The sequence below is a fragment of the Nannobrachium achirus genome, assembly GCF_963921795.1.
Source record: "Nannobrachium achirus genome assembly, chromosome: 5".
Lineage (NCBI taxonomy): Eukaryota > Metazoa > Chordata > Actinopteri > Myctophiformes > Myctophidae > Nannobrachium > Nannobrachium achirus.
In genome coordinates, this window is record NC_137814.1 from 4,795,944 (window position 1) to 4,819,099 (window position 23,156).

The 23,156-nt window shown below is 42.8% G+C and overlaps 2 protein-coding genes across 2 annotated transcripts in view; both read left to right on the top strand.

Moving 5' to 3' along the window:
* LOC308286038 (uncharacterized protein) overlaps positions 1–12,462 on the top strand; it is a gene marked incomplete at its 5' end in the record, with an annotated part of 13,401 nt that extends 939 nt beyond the window's left edge. The window contains 6 exons of the mRNA XM_080727001.1: positions 1,159–1,272; positions 2,172–2,246; positions 4,374–4,466; positions 7,037–7,108; positions 9,964–10,089; positions 10,435–12,462. Of these exons, the coding sequence (XP_080583127.1) occupies positions 1,159–1,272; positions 2,172–2,246; positions 4,374–4,466; positions 7,037–7,108; positions 9,964–10,089; positions 10,435–10,739 (785 nt within the window). The 3' untranslated portion in view covers positions 10,740–12,462. The remainder of the gene's footprint in view (positions 1–1,158; positions 1,273–2,171; positions 2,247–4,373; positions 4,467–7,036; positions 7,109–9,963; positions 10,090–10,434) is intronic.
* The window catches only part of LOC308286187 (uncharacterized protein), a gene marked incomplete at both ends in the record, with an annotated part of 54,884 nt that overhangs the window by 28,550 nt on the left and 3,178 nt on the right, over positions 1–23,156 (top strand). The gene's annotated exons all lie outside the window — the stretch shown is intronic.

Consider the following 23,156-nt stretch of genomic DNA (forward strand, 5'->3'; position numbering starts at 1 on the left):
AAAGTTATCGAAAAAACACGGCCTGCTCACGTATTAGGAGGGTAGTATGAGTCACCAGAAAAAATAATGGGTGTTTTTAATGAATCTATCATGGTTAAAATGAAGTTTGAAGTTACAATGGGTGTGTGTGGGGAGAGGCCCTGGGCCTGGAGGGCCTGGTAACATTTACATAAAATATCTAAATATTGAATCAAGCAAATTAAAAACTGTTCAGGGTGTTCATAAAAGCCTGATTAGACAATAAAATGACCAAAAGTTTATTTGAAAGTGAAATATCCCTTTAAAAACAGGTCATCATCAACATCAGCTTATTTCACATGAGAGAACCACTGACTTAGAGATGTTTACCTTTCAAACATGATTGGGCTCATTTTAACATCTGCTCTAGCTTTCTTTTGTGATGCTTTGTTTGTTGCTTGATTCAATATTTAGATATTTAATGATCGTTTGATTAGATGCACCATGTTTTTTTTAATTACTTTTTCAACAACTTTTTCAACAACAACAAAAAACATTAAAATAAATTAAAACATTAATTTAAAAAACGGAGGCCACCTCATTACATGGACACATTCAGTCACCAGGATCAGGGACGTGTGTTTTCCATGAGTCAAACATTTTAGATACTTATATACAAAAAATGACATTAACCACTTCAGCCCTGTATACATTTCGGCCATTAGAAAATAGCCGATCTACAAGTTTTATAGGCCAACCAGAAACAGCAGAAACGCTACCAGTCACATACTACTGGGAACAGGGCACAGCACAGGTCCCGCTTTGCGTTTCAAGTCAAAGTAGCTTACACGCCCATTTCCTACAGAACCCTGATCTACAAGCCCTACGTGGCGTGGCAGGACACGTTGTGGTCTTGGAGATCTATATTTTTATGCGCACTTCAGTCACACGACTAATCATAAATTAATCATGAGAGGCAAGACGCAGCAGCAGAGTAGGCTACAGTTTAACAGATCCATGGATAGACATGAAACGTCAAAGTGAGCTCATATCAGGTTGGGGACACACATATTGGAGGGTTGTTTTCCCCCGTTGTGCGATGGTGTTGAGTGGATATCATTAATGTGTTTGTGCGTGCGTGTGTGAGCAGTCTGCCTATATATCATCTGGACCTTAAACTGCCCTTCCACTGCCCTTCAGAAATGTCTGCCAAGCTCAGTGCCAGTGAGACCCAGGTGGACATCCTCAGAAACGGACTGCGCAGCAGTGACAACCAGGTCCAACTCCTTCAAAACAGACTGAGAGAGAGTGAAGGTAATCAGATTGAATGCAGACAGCTAGGGCAGTGACAAAGACTTCATTTAGTTTGAATTAATTTTAATAAGTGAACAGATACTGTGTTGTTATTGTAATTCATATTAATACTGTTTGCACCCCCTGCTGTTGTAACCTCACCTTATGTGCAATTTATAATGTAAGCATTGATCAGACACTTACAGTAAGCAAGACCAGGAAGATGCTCTAAGGGCGAGAAGTGACCTCGCCATAAATGGCGAGGTCGTGCATATGGGCGCGTGCCCACTGCTGGGCATGGGATCAACTGGAAAAAATACAAAAGAAAATCTGCTTTAAGTAGCATGTGAGGAGTCAAACTATGCGTTTTTCATGATTCTGAATCCATTGCATTTAATTTGTTTTTCACAAAAAAATAATCCTTGGGCTAAAAACGGACCCACAAATAAATGGTTTGTGATGACCTGGAAAAGTTGATATGGCTGTCTCAGACTGGAGCTATACCAGGCTGAGGCAATGCTATTATGTATTATGTGATATTATTCAATGCGAATCACACACGCACACACGCACACACGCACGCACGCACGCACGCACGCACGCACGCACGCACGCACGCATGCTTTTTGCAAAACACATGATTGATTGCGACCGTAGGTCACAGTTTACTATCAGAACCAACACAGCTTGTCCTTCCGGACGTGTACACTTTTGTAAGGTCTATGAGTTTGCCGCTCTGACATCACCGTGAGATCATGCTCTGACTTCACTGTGATGTCAGGGGAACCACACTAACAGAATCCCATGTCATCAATATTAAGCCCATATCTAATGGGACTTCATATGGGAATGCCCATATATGGAGGCCACATGTGATTTTATTAATGTATGTATTAATGCTAATAATGTTGTGATTTCAGGTCAGCTGTCCAGCGTAGAAACAAAGCTAACTGCTAGTGCCAAGCAAGTGGATCATCTGGAGAGACAGAATGAAGGTGGTATAGATATTATTTATTAATACTAAATTGTATCTTTTTAAGACTGTAAATTGTTCACTCAAAGACCTGGACCCTGAATGCTAACAGGCCCCCAAGATACCCAAGTTTTAGACCTTCCCCTTCAAGATGTTGTAAATGTACAATTTGAAATGCGTTTACTGTAACACGTTTCATAGTTTAACTACAGTATACTGTATATATAGCTGTGTAAACTTCACAGATCCTGCCATTGGTAAGACAGAGATATCCAGTGGATCTGCAGAACATTGAGCTTGTAGATCAGCTATTTTTGCTATTTTTATGACCTTCTCTGACTCCGAAGTTTGAATCTACCTTTGAGGGTGGATTCAGCTTTGGGAATGGAGTGGTTTCTTGCCATTTGCGGATTCCTAAAGAACTACGCTCCATTCTCCATAAAAGTTGGAAAGACAAAACAGGAAAAGAAACATTTGTTTAGGAAAAGAGCAGTTGAAATGGCACATCTATATTTATATACCGCTATCTCTCTCTCTCTCTCTCTCCAAATATTTCAGATCGGCCTGTTGTAGCGCCATCAGGAGGCAGCTCTTTTCATAACACATTATTGCTATTAGTTCTACAGATTTCGTCCAAATGTCACGCAAATCGGTACTCAGCATCTCTATAGTCATTTCATATTCCATCCAGATAGGCTAACATTGGTTTCCAACGTTTGCAGGATTTGATTGATTGATTGAAGACTTTATTAGAAGTTTGCATAGGAAAAAGTACAGTTTCATGACGGTACAGTTCACTGGTACAAGGTCTACTAAAAGGAGATGCTAGAAAAGACTAAGCTTATTTCCATAGGAAACCATTGAAGTATCTCATATAACATTGAATGACAGACGGATAGAACACACTACTATGCAGTAGATATAGTCAGGAAAAAAAGGGGAAAACTTAAGGGGTTAGGTGGTCTTGCTCATGGACACTTCCTGGAGCTGGAATCGAACCTGGGACCTCCAGAGTCCAAGGCAGGCTCACTAACCATTCAGCTACGGCCACCCACCCCAAGATTTGCAACCTCCAATTGGGACTGAGTATCCACTCAAATGAAGGAGCATGTGATTGTATTGATGTAATGTATTAATCCTAATGTTGTGGTGATTTCAGCTCAGCTGTCCAACGTAGAAACAAGGCTAACTGCTAGTGTGGAGCAACTAACAATATTGTACTTTTTACTCCACTACAATTATTTGAAAACTATTCAGATACTACAGTAGTTACTTTGTAGATTTAGATTATTACTACAAAGCCTGCATTAACTACTTCAGCCCTGTATACATTTCGGCCATTATAATATAGACGATCGATGTGTCACATTGTGGGTTTGTAGATCTGCTGATTTTATTTTTTTGCGACCATAGGTCGCAGTTAACTATGAAAACCGGCACAGCCTGTCAGTACGTCTGTCCTTCAGTAACGTTGTGACATCACCTTTTGTGACATCACCTTTTGTGACATCACCTGTTGTGACAAAATGTTCAGAAGAACCCCAATCCAACCGATATGCCCATAAAAGGGGACAAGGACTGAGAGACAGTTACTGACACGCACAGACGCATGTCTGGGGTCTCACAGCACATGGTGGGTTTACAGACTCCAAATGGATAGCAACATTTTTTGAGCGGTGCAAACCGCTCCTTTTGTTTCAGCCTTGTGTTAACCATGACGTCAGCACGGACCAATCAAAAGCTGTTCTGATCATGATGTCATGTGTTAGGTGTTAAGCAAACAGAACAGATCAATCAAACCCCAGTTTGACCATAACTGCCGCACAGATTGCTCGCTACCAAATTTTGTAATTGATGTTATCCTAGGTAAAGTAGCCTACTATGTTCTATCCATCTGTCTTTCAATGTTATTTGAGATACATAAAGTGGTTCCTGTGCAAATAAGCCGTAAAGCTTACTAGGAAATCCTTTTAATTGATCTTGTACCAGTGATTTGTGCTGTCATGAAACTGTAATTTTTTCTATTGCAAACTGCTAATAAACTCTTCAATCTTCAATCAATCAATAGCAAGAGACATGACAAAAGACTGAAAGCTAAATGTTTTTACCACTGAAGCAGAACTCTAATTTTCTCTGTTATGTTTTTAAGAAATGTCTGCCAAGCTCAGTGCCAGTGAGACCCAGGCGGAAATCCTCAAAGACCAGGCCCAACTCCTTGAAAACAGACTGAAAGACGTTGAAGGTAAATCATTTCAGAATAGATACTGTATGCATTTATCAGACACTTAGCGTAAAGGTAAACACATCAAATGCAGAGAGACAGTGCAGTGCCTCAGTAAAGGATCATAGGTAAACCAGGAGCGTTGTCCAGGGTGTTTTAGGGAAGGGAGAAGAGTCTGGGACGCGTGGAGCGTTGTCCAGGGTGTTTTAGGGAGGGGAGAAGAGTCTGGGACGCGTGGAGCGTCTTCCAGGGTGTTTTAGGGAAGGGAGAAGAGTCTGGGACGCGTGGAGCGTCGTCCTGGGTGTTTTAGGGAAGGGAGAAGAGTCTGGGACGCGTGGAGCGTCTTCCAGGGTGTTTTAGGGAAGGGAGAAGAGTCTGGGACGCGTGGAGCGTCGTCCAGGGTGTTTTAGGGAGGGGAGAAGAGTCTGGGACGTGTGGAGCGTCGTCCAGGGTGTTTTAAGGAAGGGAGAAGAGTCTGGGACGCGTGGAGCGTCGTCCAGGGTGTTTTAGGGAAGGGAGAAGAGTCTGGGACGCGTGGAGCGTCTTCCAGGGTGTTTTAGGGAAGGGAGAAGAGTCTGGGACGCGTGGAGCGTCGTCCAGGGTGTTTTAGGGAAGGGAGAAGAGTCTGGGACGCGTGGAGCGTCGTCCAGGGTGTTTTAGGGAAGGGAGAAGAGTCTGGGACGCGTGGAGCGTCGTCCTGGGTGTTTTAGGGAGGGGAGAAGAGTCTGGGACGCGTGGAGCGTCGTCCAGGGTGTTTTAGCAAAGGGAGAAGAGTCTGGGACGCGTGGAGCGTTGTCCAGGGTGTTTTAGGGAAGGGAGAAGAGTCTGGGACGCGTGGAGCGTCGTCCAGGGTGTTTTAGGGAGGGGAGAAGAGTCTGGGACGCGTGGAGCGTCTTCCAGGGTGTTTTAGGGAGGGGAGAAGAGTCTGGGACGTGTGGAGCGTTGTCCAGGGTGTTTTAGGGAAGGGAGAAGAGTCTGGGACGCGTGGAGCGTTGTCCAGGGTGTTTTAGGGAGGGGAGAAGAGTCTGGGACGTGTGGAGCGTTGTCCAGGGTGTTTTAGGGAAGGGAGAAGAGTCTTGTTGTCCAGGGTGTTTTAGGGAAGGTAGAAGAGTCTTGTTGTCCAGGGTGTTTTAGGGAAGGTAGAAGAGTCTTGTTGTCCAGGGTGTTTTAGGGAGGGGAGAAAAGTCTGGGTTTGTTTGTCCAGTTGTTTGAGCGTTGAATGTTTAATGGATCACAATGGAAACAAGCCTTTGGCCTTTTTGTGTCTCATCCATTTGGTGTGTTTAGTCAGGGAATGTTTTTACAATCTGGGAATAAATTCCTTACCATTACATTTCTTCACCACTGTGTTTGTAAATTAAAAACTGTTCAGGGTGTTCATAAAAGCCTGATTAGACGATAAAATGACCAAAAGTTTTTTTTGAAAGTGAAATATCCCTGAAAGTGCAGATTGTCGGTTCCAAACAAACCTCCTTAACAAACACACTGATGCACCCGGATCTAGGCTGTACGCAGGCTTAAGCACACAATGTCCACAAAGCGACTTGATGTTTTGGTTGCAGGTTTAATTCTCAAAATAAAGTAATACAATCATTTCTCCATGGCATAGTTCTAAGGCTCTTCACTGTGGCTCTGGCACTGGTCAAAAAAACATTTGTCCACCAGGTGCATGCCTCCCCTCATTACCCAGGCCTACTTAAGCCTTTGCTGTGCCTGCCAATCAGTTAGGCCTGGGAGAGGTGTGCCTCTAGTGACCAAATCATCTAATTAATCAATCAATTAACTAACAAACTATGAACTAACACAACTAATAATGCCAAATAATACTGAATAATTATGAATATAATAATGCAAATAATAACAATAATCGAACAAAGAAAAGCAGTGCAGTGGCTTTTACAATCCCTTTAATCGGACGTACCGTGTTTTTTAATACTTTTAATTGGCTCAATATGTTCTAACCAACACACAGATTAGAGCTTAGAATTTCATCCCGGGCCCGACGGGATCCGACAGGTCGGTGCGGGCAGGGCCGGGCTGGGCCCCGGCTGGTCCGAGCTCAACTGGTCACGTATGACAGGCTTTGGGTTATAGGGTGGGGCTTTTTTAATCTGGTAGGCAAGCGCAGCGCAGTATCATGATGTCTCTGGCTGCACCGCTGCGCTGTTGTACGTATGAATCAATGTTGAACGTATGAATGTATTACTATGATAACTATAATACACTATAATAGATTATAATAGTGGTTATAACACAATATAATCTATTATCATTTATTACAACTATATCCTGGTGGTCTAAATGAAAAGTCAGTGAGTGATCATTATGAAGTGTTTGGCCCTGTTTGGCCTAGCTCAAACCTACTCTAGATTGAATACTTTTTCGTACCACGTTTAGTACCACTTTCACACCACTCTACCCAGGTCCTTGTAGTGGAAAACCTGTCACAAGTGGGCGGTGTGGTGTGGAGTGGTGTGGTGTGGTGTGGTGTTGTGTTGGGCCAGTGGAAAAACATACCTGACCAGTGACCATCACCACCATGCAGACCTGTACCATTTACCTGTACTCATTTCCTCTGTTGTATTTTTCAGAAATGGCTGCCAACCTCACTGCCAGCGAGTCCCAGGTCCAACTCCTTGAAAACAGACTGAAAGACATTGAAGGTAATTAGAACACAATGATAGTCAGTGAATCAGACAGGAGAGGACAGTGATGGAAACATGACTTAATTTAGTTTTAATTAATTTTAATAATTTGAAATGAGTGCCAATAAATTGAGGATAGATACTGTGTTGATATTGTAGTGTAGGCCTACTGTATGCATTCATCAGACACTTATAGTAAGCAAGATAAACACACATCAAATGCAGAGAGATAGTGCAGTGCCTCAGTAAAGGATCACAGCTAAACCTAGGATAAAATCAAACCCAAGTTTGAAGTGAGCGGTGGTGTGTGTGTGTGTGTGTGTGTGTGTGTGTGTGTGTGTGTGTGTGTGTGTGTGTGTGTGTGTGTGTGTGTGTGTGTGCGTGCGTGCGTGGGGGGGGGGGGGGGGGGGGGGGGGCGTGCACCCGTGTGTGTGAGAGTGTGAGCCATACTTGCTCACTCAGGCCAACACTATATTGCAGTTGATGCTCAGGGCAGACTAGACTCAACAGCACCTCTCTGGTCACACAGGGTACTCAGGCTACATACACCAGAGGCTACATACAGACAGACAGACAGACACACACACAGACAGACAGACAGACACACACGGATACACACACGGCCACGCTATGGAGACGGTGTGACCACCGCTCAAAAAGGAAGGATACTGCAGAAGGGGTGTGTATCAAAAATTGTGGGGGTATTGCACATGCACAGTGTAACTGGAGCTGCCATGGTGGAGTGTTCCAGTAGAGGCGCTAGATAAAAAAGATCATGATCCGTTCTCAGTAGAGCGAGGTGTGTGTTTGTTTTGTTCTCTCCTGGTTCTCTCTCCTCTCACCTAAACAGCTGCAGGTTTGTAATTCTCATCCACAACACAGACTAATTGTTGTTTTTAAACAATCACACTGCATATAAAACAATAAACTATAACTTTGGGCTAATTCAGGAATATGCAACACATAGTTGTGCCTATTAGAGCACCAAATAGGCCTATGCCTACTTGTTTTGTGGCATAAGAACATAATTATGAACAAATAAAGACCAAGTCCCCAGCAGGCAATTAAAGTGGTTTACTGGTTAAGTGCCAATCCAGGCCGTGGTGTGCTGATCCCGAAGAAAAGTTCGGGATTTTCGTTTTATATTATATAACATTAGCGAGCAGTCAAAGGGGCTCGCATGGTGAATACTCACTGTAGGCCTACAGTGATCCATTGGGCGATGATGTAATCCGGAACCGTGTAATCTCCATAGGCTTCTATTCATTGCGCTGCAAAGAAACAACTTTATCTCGGAATCTACTTCCAAAAACGCTTTGATCGCCGAGACACACTGGGCCGCGACGGTCGGCCGCTGTTACAATTTCTCTTCTGCGTGTAAACGTAAACAATCTGGTCAACATCTGGGGATTAGTGGATTTCCACAACATGGAGTGCAGTGAATGGGAAAATGGTGGCACACTACGTTATCTGTACTTTGAAGCTATTGGGTTTAACAAACTGTTTATAACCTCACCTCATTTACAAATTACAATGTAGGCATTTATCAGAGGATCTTTATCCAGAGTGACTTTTTAATTTAAAAAAGCCCTCCAGTCCGGTAACAGACTGATGGCTGGACCCTCTTTTTCAGCAGTGCCAATATTATAACAATAGTACACACTAAAACAACAATATGCAAAAACAGAGCACATACAAAACTAGAATACATGATATTACTTACAGTAATCACATGCATAGAGACAGCTAGTGTGGTGCCTCAGTAAAGGATCACAGGTAAACAACATTTGTCTAAAGTAAACATATCGAAAATATAGACAATAATCTATTCTGTACATTGAACATGTGGAGCGTTGTCAAGGGTGTTTTAGGGAAGGGAGAAGAGTCCGGGATGTGTGGAGCGTCGTCCAGGGTGTTTTAAGGAAGGGAGAAGAGTCTGGGACGGGTGGAGCGTCGTCCAGGGTGTTTTATAGAAGGGAGAAGAGTCTGGGACGCGTGGAGCGTCGTCCAGGGTGTTTTATAGAAGGGAGAAGAGTCTGGGACGCGTGGAGCGTCGTCCAGGGTGTTTTATAGAAGGGAGAAGAGTCTTGTTGTCCAGGGTGTTTCAGGGAAGGGAGAAGAGTCTAGGCTTTTGTTGCACTGTATTGTCCAGTTGTTTGAGCGTTGAATGTTTAATGGATCACAATGGAAACAAGCCTTTGGCCTTTTTGTGTCCCATTAATTTGGTGTGTTCAGTCAGGGGATGTTATTACAATCTGTGAATATATTCCTTACCAATACATTTCTTCACCACTGTGTTTGTAAAGGTGTCTAGTACAGGGGTTCCCAAACCTTTTGGCTCAGGGCACCCCTATAAATATTTCTTTCCTCCGAGGCACCCCTACATTATATTCATAATTTTCACTCCCAGCTTTGTGTTTAATTGAGTAAATCAGAATTGCGTTGTACAGTCAAATAAGTCACCTCCATATAAGGGGAAACAATAGCAGATAATTGCCATGTTGGTTAGAACTGAAAATAACTTAATGTACTTAAAATGATACAAAAAAATGAAATATTATCAAATTATCTTGTGGCAAACCCTGCACTGCCCTCACGGCACCCCAGGGTGCCCTGTCACCCACTTTGAAAACCCTATATAGGCCTATCTAGTAACACATTAAAAAACGTTTGAAATTCAATTCAGTGTGTGTGTGTGTGTGTGTGTGTGTGTGTGTGTGTGTGTGTGTGTGTGTGTGTGTGTGTGTGTGTGCGCGTGCGTGCGTGCGCGTGCGTGCGCGCGTGTGTGTGCGTGTGTTAAAACATTTGATTGGTTTAAGAGTATAACATAAGCTTTTATAACAAACATTGTGTTAATGCTCCTGTGTTGACAGACAAACCAAAGGTGGCCTTCTCTGCTGGTCTGGGTGTAGGGTGGTTTGGACCATATACTACTGTAACCACTCTGGTCTACTCTAGAGTTCACACTAACATCGGCAACGCATACAATCCATCTACAGGTAAGAGGGGATTATGACAGGTTAATTCAATTATCAATTATCTCTCATTAACTAATTACACAACCACTATCTGACACATTGAAATGTGGACTACTGTCCAGATGTGTGTCCAGTGAAACTCACTGTCACAGATCAATATAAGAAAGCAAAATAAGTTCCAACACACTGAGAATACATCAGAACATATGTTGTGGTTGAAACCATCATCTTCTTGTCCAAAATTATGGTAAGATGATGTATTCACACACCTGTACTAATAGTGTGTGTGCGTGCGTGCGTGCGTGCGTGCGCGTGTGTGTGTGTTTGCGTGTGCGTGTGCATGTACATGTACATGTCCTCTCATAGGCATTTTTTCAGCACCATTCAAAGGAGTCTATAACTTCAGGTTTACAGCAGCTTGTGGCGGTTCAGCACCACACTCAGTGTGCATCAAGCTGTTTAAAAATGGACAGAGTCTCATGTGGAACTGTGGATACAATAGTCATCCTAACAAGTTTGAATATGTATCTAATGGCATGGTGGTGGAGCTGGAGAGAGGAGACACAGTTGACATGCGTTTACCTCGTACTACTACTAAGAACACATACAGGCTCCATGACGATAACGACAACCAGAACACATTCTCTGGGTTTCTGCTCTACACTCTGTAAGGATAAACTCTAGCAAATACTCAAGTATTCAAAAGTACAAATTACAAAGTGCATTTTCTTTTTGATATCATTGCATTGCTCAATTGAAATTCAGAACAAAAGCAGATCTACAAATTCACGACAGTTGTGAGCATGTAGATTGGCTATTTTCACTATAGTTGAATTAAAGGAGCTATAGTCAACTTTTTCATTGTAGGACCGACACTTTGTTTACATCCTAGTCTAGACACTAGAATGTAAACAAAGTGCCGGTCTGACAATGGCCAAAATGATTATTTTATCATTATTTTACGCTTTTTGTGGTCATTTTTGAATAGGAACACATATATGAAGCTTATTATTTTTATAAAATATTTTCGAAACATTATTTTTATTTTAGCATCCGTTTTTCAAGAAAAGGTTGACTATAGCTCCTTTAATTAATAATCTATATTTTTCAAAGTTTGGGTCTCAAGGGTGGAAATGTAATGGAGAGAATATTATGTGCTTGCAAAAATAATGAATAATTATAAAATAATTGTAAAATGATGACTCAGTGGTTTTCTGCTCTATACTATGTAACGGTGGTTCTCAAAGTGGGGTCTAGGGACCGTCCCCAGCAAATGGAATTAATATTGCATAAACAATCTGTTTAATCACTTCAACCGTACACACATCGGCTATCTGAAAATAGCTGATCTACAAGCTCACAACGTGTAGCAATTCTATCCATTGTGAGCTCACAGATCTGCTTTAAAAATAAAAAGATTCAGGATATTTTTGACTTTTAACATTTTAACAACTGTTTTTTGTTTTATTTTTATTTGTTTTCTCTATAATTTTTATCCCACAATTTTGTAACCCATTTTTTCACCCAGTGCTAATTGCCTATGTAATCCTGGGCTCTGCTCTCCCTCTGTCGCGCCAAGGGAGACAACGGACTGACCTCATGCTTCCTTCTATGCATGAGGAGTCCAAGTTGCTTCTTTTCACCTGACAGTGGAGATTTCCCTGGTTTGGACGTAGCGCGTGGAAGGAACACGTTATTCCAACCAGTTCCTTTCCCCTCCATCAGGCGCCCTGGCTGGCCAGGGGGAGGCATTATTGAGACCAGGATTACGTGCATGTTTTTGTGAGGGTATCAACCCTAGGAGACACGGGGAGAACATGCAAACTCCACACAGAAAGGCCCTATCGCCAACCCCACCTAGGGTGTGGGCGCCTGTTTTTTGTTTTATAATGGCCTGCATAACTTCCGTGGCTGTTATCAAGGTGAACATTTGACAAATAATTATAGTTGCAGTTAGAATGATGATTTGGGAATGATGGCCAATTAGCCTACAAAGAGAAATGTTAATTATTTTAAATGGTATTTTCACTATTTTTTTAAGTTTGGGTCCCAGGAGTTTCTTCCTAGAAATATCAAAAGTACTTTTTACTCTATAGCAATTAGTTGAAAGCTTTAGATACTTTGTTGCTGCTTGTTTTATACTTTCAATATTCCTAATCAAACGTTTATCCTGTACAGTAGACCTGCAATTTATTAAAACACTTTGAGAAATGTCTACATTGTGCTGTTACTACTTTTACTCAAGTAATCAATGTGAGTATTTCTACCAGCACTACTGGTAATCAATGTGAGTATTTCTACCAGCACTACTGGTAATCAATGTGAGTATTTCTACCAGCACTACTGGTAATCAATGTGAGTATTTCTACCACACTACTGGTACCATATACTTTAAAGAGCTTCCATAATGCTCATATTCATCTGTCAATAAATAAAAACATATTCAAAAGCACTGTGTCTATTGTATGTTTGACTGATTATGTTTAACACTGTATTGATACATCTAGAACTGTGGTTCTCAACCAGTGGTCCGGGGACCACCATTGGTCCTGGAGGGGGTTCCAGGTGGTCCCCAGCTAAATGATGGAGAGTTGGTAACCAAATGGACCCTCATAGACCTTTAACTCTTGACAGTGTAAATGAAACCAGATGGACCCCTACGGGTCCATTTGGTTTCATTTTACGCTCTCAAGAGTTAAATTATTGTTAAACATCTGCATATTCTTAATTTACAAGACGTCTACACCATTACAGAATGTAGAATAATTATTATTGTGATGGTTTTCCTGTTATCTCTCCTATGACACCACATCAATACAGTATGAATTGTGGACTAAATCCTATCCAACAATAACTTTGTAAGTGTTGAGTGTGAGAGGCTATAGAGCATCGCAGTTGAAGCCCCACCCCGTCTTCACTCTGAGGTTGGAAGCGTTTTCCCCATTCATTTCTTCCATAGACATTTCATAAAGTATTTATTTTCACGTTTTTAAGCCTCGGACAAAGGATTTCTGCTGAAGTGCAATAATCTGCCGGGCAGTAGCTATTTTCGCGGCAACCGCAAGATTTACAAAAGAAGAAGAATCTCCACCAATCACAGACGTCGATTTCACCGGATGTACAGTTTTAGCAGTATGGGTATGTTTTTACTAAAACTAGAGTGATTGCATACATACTCGGGAGTTCTACAGGAGCATATAGAACCATTTTACAACCACCAGCCTAGTGGTAAGTGTACATTGAATTGCTACGACTTTGTGGCTGATAATGAAAAACCCTATGGTGAAAATGAATGGGCAGTTTACTTTCTGACACCTCACTGCGATGCTCTATAGAGTAGACCTTATTCACACTGCGGCCATCTTGGATCACATCACTTCCTGGGATAGCAGCCTGCATTACAAACCATTGTGAACAATGGAGATCAATTCACCTTTTATTTGCCGAGCTGCATATTCGGTACCATTTAAACCCTCTATAAATGGTAAAAGGTAGACCTACTTAAAATATCTGCGATGCAACGCGTTGTGAGCTTGTAGATCAGCTATTTTTTGGCAAATGTTCTGCCCCAAGATAATGGATTTTGATAATATTGTAAATCGCCATTTCTTTTGTCACAATAGAGGGTATGTGCATGCTTAAAGTGAATGGCAAATCGAGTGGCAAAGTGAGTTTAACGTCATTTAACATTGTTTAATTCAATCAGAAAGGACTTTTCTGTTTGGATGTATGAGCCGTTAAGGCCAAAAAGTAGTTTTTTTGCCACTCAGTAGGCTTTCCCGCATAACTTCCTGGTATGATGATGATGTCACACGCATACCCTCTATAATCGTGATGTTCATATCGTCCCATCCCTACACGCAAGTAAAGGGTGCTGCACCCTACAGGTGTCACCTGATACAAGGAGCAAGTTGCCACCTCCACAGAGTGTAGTCTAATTTCTAGCGCAAAGCACATGGGTGTCATTTTGTTCGTTTCTTGATAGTCATGTTAAATTATGACACCACATAAAAATGTAATATTTCCAACAGATTGTGATCGTCCATATAATAATGTCAGAACAGTGTAATTATCGTTAGACTCCAATAACCCCCATGTATCTCCCACATTCCCTCCGCAGTCACAGTTTTTGTATGAATGTAGAATCATGTGTAGGATGCAGTTTGCATTCAGAGTGATGTGAGGAGATTTAAAGTCCTGTCTCTACATTCATGCCAGTGTCGTTAATTCTGTCCAAAGTTCTTCAGTCGTGCAGGGAAAAGATGAGTCGAGAAGTGGCTAGTTGTAGGCAGTCAACAAACTTTATTTTCTTCACAGAATGCAGAATATGAGCATAGCTTCGCCTCTCGCATCTGGATTGGAACTAAAACCTGACGGCGGATTCACACTGCAATCCGTTTGATTAGAACTGATTCTGAAAACGGTTGCTGGTTCACGCTGGCCAGCATTCACATTGGCATGCCTTCTGGCCTCCCTGGAGATCACTAGCACTATACGTCCCGATCCTATAGGTGGCGGTATGCACATAGTGCCTCGCTGTTGAATACAGACGTCATCAACTATGCGACATTGCTGATTCTGGTCGCCAAGAAATTCAGGCACGAAAGTTGATGTAACAATCCAATGACGCGCGACAGCGCAGTGTGGAACAGTGTTGCAGTGATCCCCGACGACCAAACCTTTTCTGAGTCGGGGTCTCGCACCCCCCGAAGTTCACACCTCGAGAACTGTTTAACAAAGAAACAAGCCTATTTGCATATCAATAGACCTGTATAGTAGGCGTCGAGTGACGTTCACTGATCTACCAGCTCACAATGCCTCGCATCCGCGACGCGTTGTGAGCTTGTAGATCTGCTATTTTCCAGGCGCAGAAATGAATGAATGATGATGAGCGAGTCACTGTGTCAGACTTCCAGCGCAGCGCACGTTATTATTTTTATTATTTAATAATCAACATAGCCTACAATTGAAACGCTTTCACAAGCCACAGTGTGGCTTAATTAATGTTCACATTAAGGGTAACAAGCACGTCAAGCAGGCACACTGCATGCACTGCACATTACATTAGAACAAGTGTGCTAGTGAGTGCAAATCAGTGGCTTCCTCAAAGAAAAAGAAACGAGGCGAAAAAGCGTTGGTACACTAGTATTAACGCTACGACACCAAAACGGGACATGCCCGTGCTGTCTTCGGCTGGAGAGTGGAGTCGGAGATGCTACTGGTGCTGCTGATGATGATGATGATGATGATGAAGAGAAGTTGGCGGTGTTGACGGACTCGGATTTATTGGACGGGTGATGGGTTGTGATTCTAGGTCTAGGATGTCAGGGTTAAATAAATGTATCTTTTTCATCTGTGGAGCTGCCAGTTTTTAGCAGAGCATCCTTAACTTTATGATAGTGTAGTTTGAGCCACTTGACTTTAGCACGGCATTGTTCTATTGTTCTGTTAAATCCACGCTCACGCATATAGGCCTACTCACTGATTACCGAAAATATGTCTGCATTTTTGTGGGTATTGTCTAATTGCGTTTGGATGTCAGCGTCTGCGCAAATCTCCAGCAAGCAAGCAATCTAACGCGTCGCTGATCTTATGGCCATGTCGACAACTGTTACCTAGTGTTTATTTGTGGCGACGCCTGACTCGTCGAATTTATATGAGGTCACGTTCAACATCAAAACCGGTTTTGTGGACGGTTGCTTCACACTGCAGCTCACCATTCACAAGGTCGCATCAAGCAGCCTCGAGACTACCTCTTGAGGTGGTTTCGAGGCTATCCGGTTCTGAGGAAAACCGCAGGCTTCACACTGTCAAAACCAGAGTTGGGTGTAACGCGTTACAAAGTAACGCGTTACTGTAATAATACTACTTTTTTCGGTAACGAGTAGTGTAACGGTACTACTCCTCCGAAATAATAATAACACTACAAATACTGCCTGGTCGCGTTACTCGCTACTCGCTACTTTCGTGCCTGCAGTTTCTGCTTCTGCCTTCAGCAGGAACCGATTGTAAACATCATCACTTGTCTTTTAAAACATTGGAACTGCCATTTATCTAAAATAACTAACCAAAGAAGAGGTAATCAAACACATTTGATAACACATTTGATTGTCAGCGCAGCAGCAGGTCACGGTGACACTGTGGCAATCAAGCCAGCAGCCACCCGACATTTGATAACCATCGCATATAGATTAATACAAGGGACTAAAAACAGCAAACCCCCCAAATACGGATATTTATAATATCAAGCAAAGAAATGAGTTACCTTTTGCCCATGAGAGAAAGGGAGAGAGAGAGAGAAAAGAGAAAAAAAGAGTGGCACGGCAGCGCATCACGAGGTGCGCAAAGCCGACGTTTGAATCACAGCCTAGATTAATATCCTACACGTGACAAGATACATTAAAACCCCCAAATAGTGAGTATTAAATATCCAGCGAGCCACAAGAATGAATTAGCCTACTGGAAATGTACGGTAGGCTGAGAGAGAGAGGGAAAAAGAGCACCTCACCTTTGCTCTGAGACTCTGACATGAGCTGATGATGACGGACAATTAATAATTCCTTATGCAAAACCATCGCTGCATGTTGCTTTTTTAAGCAAATGGGAAGTTTTCCGCTGCTAGAATTAGTTTGACATTGTTTTAGTGCTTCTGCTGCACACGGAGTCATCTCATTGTAGTTCCATCACTTTCGCCTGCTACAGTAGGGTAGAGTGGGGGAATAGGCCCCCCCTGGGGTAATAAGCCCCCCAGCTGTATTTGACTACAGAACTACCTACTTTATAATAATTACTATATGACCTGCTGCGCTCTGTGGGGGGAGAATCTCCGCCAGGTCATGTCCACCCCTGGACTGGAAAATTCATAGGAGCCAAATGGAATGAAATCTGCTTAAACTGACTGACATATGGATACAGAACTATAGGCTATAATGTCAGGTGGAAACCATGTATGTCCATAAATAAATGAATAAACTCATATGTGAGCTAAATAAGGCCACAGGGGCTCAGAAATAATTTAATTATTATAATTTTGATTAATTATTATAACTTCGTATTATTAATATTATTATTATTATTAGACTCATTCAAATGACCACCAGTGAGCCCTGCTCACTTCATTGAACAACATAACTGTATTGTATTAGATATTATAATAATATATAATAAATATTTAATACATCTAATATATGTTGGCAATGCATCTCAGGCTTTTTTATGGAGTAACGCAAAAGTAGTGTAACGAGTAGTGTAACGAGTTACTTTCTCCAGGAAGTAATGAAGTAGTGTAAGGCACTACTTTTTTCAGAGGTAATATGTAATATGTAGTGCACTACTTTTTGGAGTAACGGATCCCAACTCTGGTCAAAACCGGTCTAAACATCTGCCAAGTAGCCTCGAGACCGGTCCCGAGACCGCAGCGTGGCTAGCGACAGGTTTCTGAACCCAGAACTCACGCTCTGCCCCAACTTAAATAATCAACACTTCAAAGCCTTTTTGAATAGAGGCATGCCGTACCCACATGGCCTTTGGCTAATCAATACTGGGTGCGCCAAAAGAGGGGAGGGGCTGCAGTCAGCACAGACTGCACACTTAATACAGGTTATACAATATGCTCCAACACAAAGCTACAATATGATGAATCATTTTACAATCAATATTTCACTCATAACTCAAACAATCATACTCATACAGACAATTCCTGTTGAAAATGGTTAAGCAGAAGTTACTTTTACCCAAAGATCAATAATTAAAACGTCTCTTTCTGAGCAGGGAGGAAAACAGAGGATTCCCTGAGAAGTCTTCACGTCCTATACTGGTTAATCATGAATATATGTTTCTGCTTGCCACATTTCTCATCAACGGCCTATTAATGGCAAATCCTGGCAATATAAAAACATATATTCATAACCTTTAATTCCAAGGGATCAATAATTTGTTTTCTTATGTGGTCATGTGTCTTGAGTCTTACACAAGTTTAGAGCCCAAACCATTTGCTTTATCCCATATTAGAATGTATGTCTACTTGTTGTCACATCCCTCATTAAAAGGCCTTTTAATGAGAGATTCTGACAATCCCGACACACACTCCAATTATGAATATTTGTCCTTGGGACGTTTAAGCCCCGTGCACACTGGGCAGATCCCGGGGCCGATTCATCCCGATCAGATTTCGGGATGACCCCCCGGGAAAATCGTTCGGTCGGCCCCGGACTCGGTCTTGGGTTTGAACGGTACCCCGACACGATTGGATTATGTTAATGGACTTTTTATGGCCTCGGTAGCTCTTCCGAGAATATCAAACTTGCTTGATATTCTCGGGCCATCGGGTAGAAACCCTTTACAATTATTGTCGTCTGAATGAGCTACCGGGTTAACTTCAGATTATATCCAAGCCAGCTCCTCCTCCTTTTTTTTTGGTATGCGAGGCACCCGTGTATTAAGGGCTCTAAATTGACCTAGTGCAACTTGACAGTGTAATGGAACCAAATGAACCCTACAGGTAAATGTTCCTTTTTGGACAGTTGGTTGAAGGCTTGGATGAGGCAATGGATTTTATTAAATCAATGATATTGGAGATGCGACACTCTCAGCCGTGTCTTGCTGGATGCGCATCACATTGCACACTGCGAAAGTTTGGGTACAAACCGCAACATTCCAGAAGAGCGGCAGTGATGATGGAGACTGTAATCTTTTAAAATATGTATAGTGAATGAAATCATACTGGACGACTGCATTATTATGCCCTTCTTAACTATGCGTAAAAGGTATACAATTTACACCTATCCAGAGGAGCGAGACGCGCGCTGGGATCCTTTCCGCTTTATCACAGATGCAATATCTGTTCTTATTTTTATAGTTAACTTAAAGGGGGCGTGACACGGCCAAAACAGCTAATTATGGCTATCAAATTAGCCAATTTTTTTAATGATGTCATGTACCCCCATGTTAAATTATCCAATCAAATTAATTTATTGTAGTTACTGTACTGAAAGTAGTACTTTCTGTACAGTAACGGCAATACATTAATTTGATTGGGCTAATATGGGGGGAGGGGCGGAGACTCGCGGAGTCGAGTATCCATATCATTATCTTTTGAAACTGCCCCAAAAAAAGCTGACCGAGGTGTGTTTCCGACTTTCTAAACCAACTTTAAAACTATCAGTTCTAGGGGTAAAAATTATATAGCATTCGCTATAAAATCAATGGTTAGACCGATAAAAAAGTACATGTCTTCTTCAAAAAAAGGTGTCAAAAAAGGTGTACGAGGGTCAACACGCTTCTCCCCGTCTATGAGACGGTTTTGTCGGCCATACCCTGCTGTCTCTTTCCCTAACCTGACTGGAGCACCAGAGTAGACCGACCGGAGCAAGCCATGTCCTGCTGTCTCACCGGAGCACAGCGAGCAGCCGGACTGAGGTCCGTGCTCCGTGGCTCATACACTCTGTGTGTGTGTAGCCTGTGTGTGTGTGTGCTTTAGCGCGCGCGCGCGTGTGTGTGTGTGTGTGTGTGTGTGTGTCACAATAGCTCTCGCAAACATCTATGCTCGCAAATAGCCGTGCGGTGCAGCGTTAGCCGGGCTACACGCTAACAACAAGCCAAGCCATCACGTTGTGCGCGGCACCGCACGACGGACGAAGTATACATTGCGCGGCACCGCACGACGGACGAAGTATACATTCACTACTAACTGATACGGCCCCGCCTCCTTTTCAGACTGTTTGAAGAAACACCACGTGACCTACTGTATCATAATGTTAATTTTCGGCCGGTGTCGCCACTCCTTTAATATCTAGTAGTCATGCAGAGCCAGATGTCTCGCTTGCCAAAAAATAACTGAATATATAATTATTGCGACCGTAGGTCGCATTTACTATCAAACCCTGCACAAAGTGTAAGTCCGTCAGTCAGTCAGTCAGTCAGTCAGTCAGTCAGTCAGTGTGTCTGTCACACCTCACACGTCACACTCTTGCCCTGCTCATATCTCCGCAACCGTTGCCCCGATCCATGCCAAATTTTGCACACACACCCCCGGAGCTCCAGGGACCCCCAGGTCCCTGGGGGACCCCCAGATGTAAAAAATGACCAAATGTGCTAAACTGACCAAATGACCACCCCAACGGGGCTGCTCACGGGGAATTCCCGGGGACCACCGACTCCTGGTGCTCCAGAACGGATGCAAAAGTGGTGGCGCCCCCAGTGGAGGACCCCCTACACTGCAGCTCACATAAAATGCCGTAACTCCGGCTAGGAGCGACCGGGACAGCCGGGGCCGGTACCTATTCGTCCGCCATGCCGGCGCGGAGACCCCACCCCTCATTTCTCACATGGCCCTCTTCTAGCGCCACCATGAGGCCGATTCTTGCAAAACACATTTTTGGACACTGCTCCTACAATTTTTGCCCTAAAATCACGCAAATCGGTACACAGTATGTCTACACTCATCCCATCAACATGAATCTCTCCCATATAGCGCCACCTCCAGGCCGATTTTTAAAAACACATTTTTGGACACTGCTCCTACAGATTTTGCCCTAAAATCACGAAAATCACTACACAGTATGTCTACACTCATGTCATCAACATGGATCAGGAAGATTTTGGCAAAACACATTTTTGCCCTATTTGTGGAGATAAGTGACCTACGGTCGCTTATCTCCCGATTAGGGAGTCTTACTGGTAATATCTATAAAGTGGGCAGCGGCAGTGTGCGCACAGTACCTAGAAGACAAAAGGCATATAGGCTAGGTTTTGGGTTTTACCAACCTACCTTTGTTTTTATAATGTTTTGTCATGATGGCGCAGTTATCACTTGTGTGCAAAGGACGATGATACACGAAAGAAGAAGAATGTAACACCAGCTTCTACCAATTAATACATTGCTGTGACAGACAGGCTGAGACAGCCAACGTGCTTCCTTGTAGACTACATAATCCACTGGGTCCAGCTTGGTTCAGATCAATCATATCAACATAACAGTAATAACACCAACCAAAGTCTAAAACACAGTGCCGTACCGTAGGCAGCTCAGCAGCTGTGTTGTGTGAGTGACAAGACTGATTTGCGCTTCGCCGTATCAGCGACCACCACCTGGAACTGATGCGCTAATTATTGATCTGACCTAGTTTCTCGCAATGATGTAATGATTAATTTGAGCAAGATATAACATTTTAAAAGGCTTTTATAGGCCTAGGTCTACTCTTAAACTCTCTCATGCTCACAAGATGCTCACACAACACAATTTCCTATATTGATCAGATACACATACACACCTGAAAGCATTCACGGCACGCTGATGAACAGTTAATTTGAGCAGTGATGGAAAAAGTACTCCCATTCTTTACTTAAGTAAAAGTATTAATACTGCATTATTAGCTACACATATGGCACAGACAGAGAGAGGGAGAGAGAGAGAGAGAGAGAGAGAGAGACTCTTTATTATAGACTATAGCGAATATATTTGTTTAATTTCGCTGTTTTAATATTTAATTAGTAGCACTGATGAAAGCACCATGCATGCCTTAATTGTTAAGAGGCTGCGCAAAAAAAGAAAAGGAAAAAAAAGCAGCGCTCGACGGCACTGTCATTTGATGCACATTTTCCAGTACTTTATGTCGCCCATCCCCGCAGATAATGTGATACACGCTCCATATAAATGACGTTCCAACCTGCATCTTCGAGGTGGCTTTTGATGGCGTTTCACCTCGCTAAAAAACCTCCATGATTTTCACCTTCAACAGATTGGCAGCACTGCGGGACTCATTGCATATGCAAACAGAAGGTAATAAAATGGATTTGGGAGCATAGCCTAATTACAATGCATGTCTCATAAAAAACAATATATATTTTATAGTTGAAGGGCAAATACACGTTATACACAGTAGTATGGTCGGCAATGTGCGAGCCCATGGCACCTTCCGCGACCCCAAGTTGGGTCGGGACACATAGTTTGAGAACCGCTGCCACTTTGTCTTTCCGTGGAGGCTGGAGCCTTGTTTCTTTATTCAATCAACTGCCAGAAAAAATAAAATAAAACTTTTTCCCCACTCAACTCTGGCCCGAGATCGCTAGGGGTGGTCATCCAGGATATCTGGCTTGATTGAAAAGCTATCAGATATTTCACTGGCACAGCGGGATATACCGGGCCCGAATTCAAGACAGAGGATCGCTGTCGTTTGAAATGATCACCGATCAACCCCCGGCCCCGAGTTCTGATCTCATGCAATCTCGCATTTCGTCTGTGGGGCCTCTTAGGGACAGTTTAAGGAATGGATTACACTCAAACTATATGCCTATGCGGGTGACATGACAACTGCCTGGCCAAAAGGAAACTTCCCTAACAATACATTTGGCTTGTAGATATCCTGCTGAGTAGAGTGGGCTTGAGGGGTTTTCTCCTGGCTATATTTAAACATGCTAATTTACAATGCCCCAGACCATGGTGGCTGTGACCACAGCGCAGAGATAATCCCATGCAGTTATAATTCCTTATCAAATGTGTGTACATCTCCCATTTTCACATTCCCCACCGGGAGGCGTCCCAACCGGTGTACAGAATGTCAAAATACAGAAAGCCCACTTTAATCTTAATAACTTAATAATCAACAGTCTATTTGACAAGATAGTTGAATCAGGTTGGGGAACTGGAGGCGTGAGACCTTCCCAGACGATCAAATCAACATACTCTAGAGTCTATTGTCTTCAACCGAGCCTCACAGAAGATTCCCTGTGGAGCTTGACACCTTAAAACTTGAATGCATAATTAAGCCAGGCCTATGTAAATATCAGCATTTGTTGCCAGTGAAACAGCTCTGTTGTCTGTGAACTGTGGAATTTACCATTCACTCAGATTACCTTGATTCACTCAAATCTCGGTGCTTTCCCGTCTAGCCCCTTGTCCTCTGCTTTCATGACCTGTACTTTATGAATATGATCCCAAAATATACCACACCAGTGTGCCAGTGGACACCTTCCGCTGTGCCACCAGGAGGCCGACTCATGTAAAACACAGTTTTTGATATTACTCCTATAGACTTGTTCCAAAAGATCAGGCAAATCAGTACAGAGTAGCCTATCTCTATAGTCAAGAG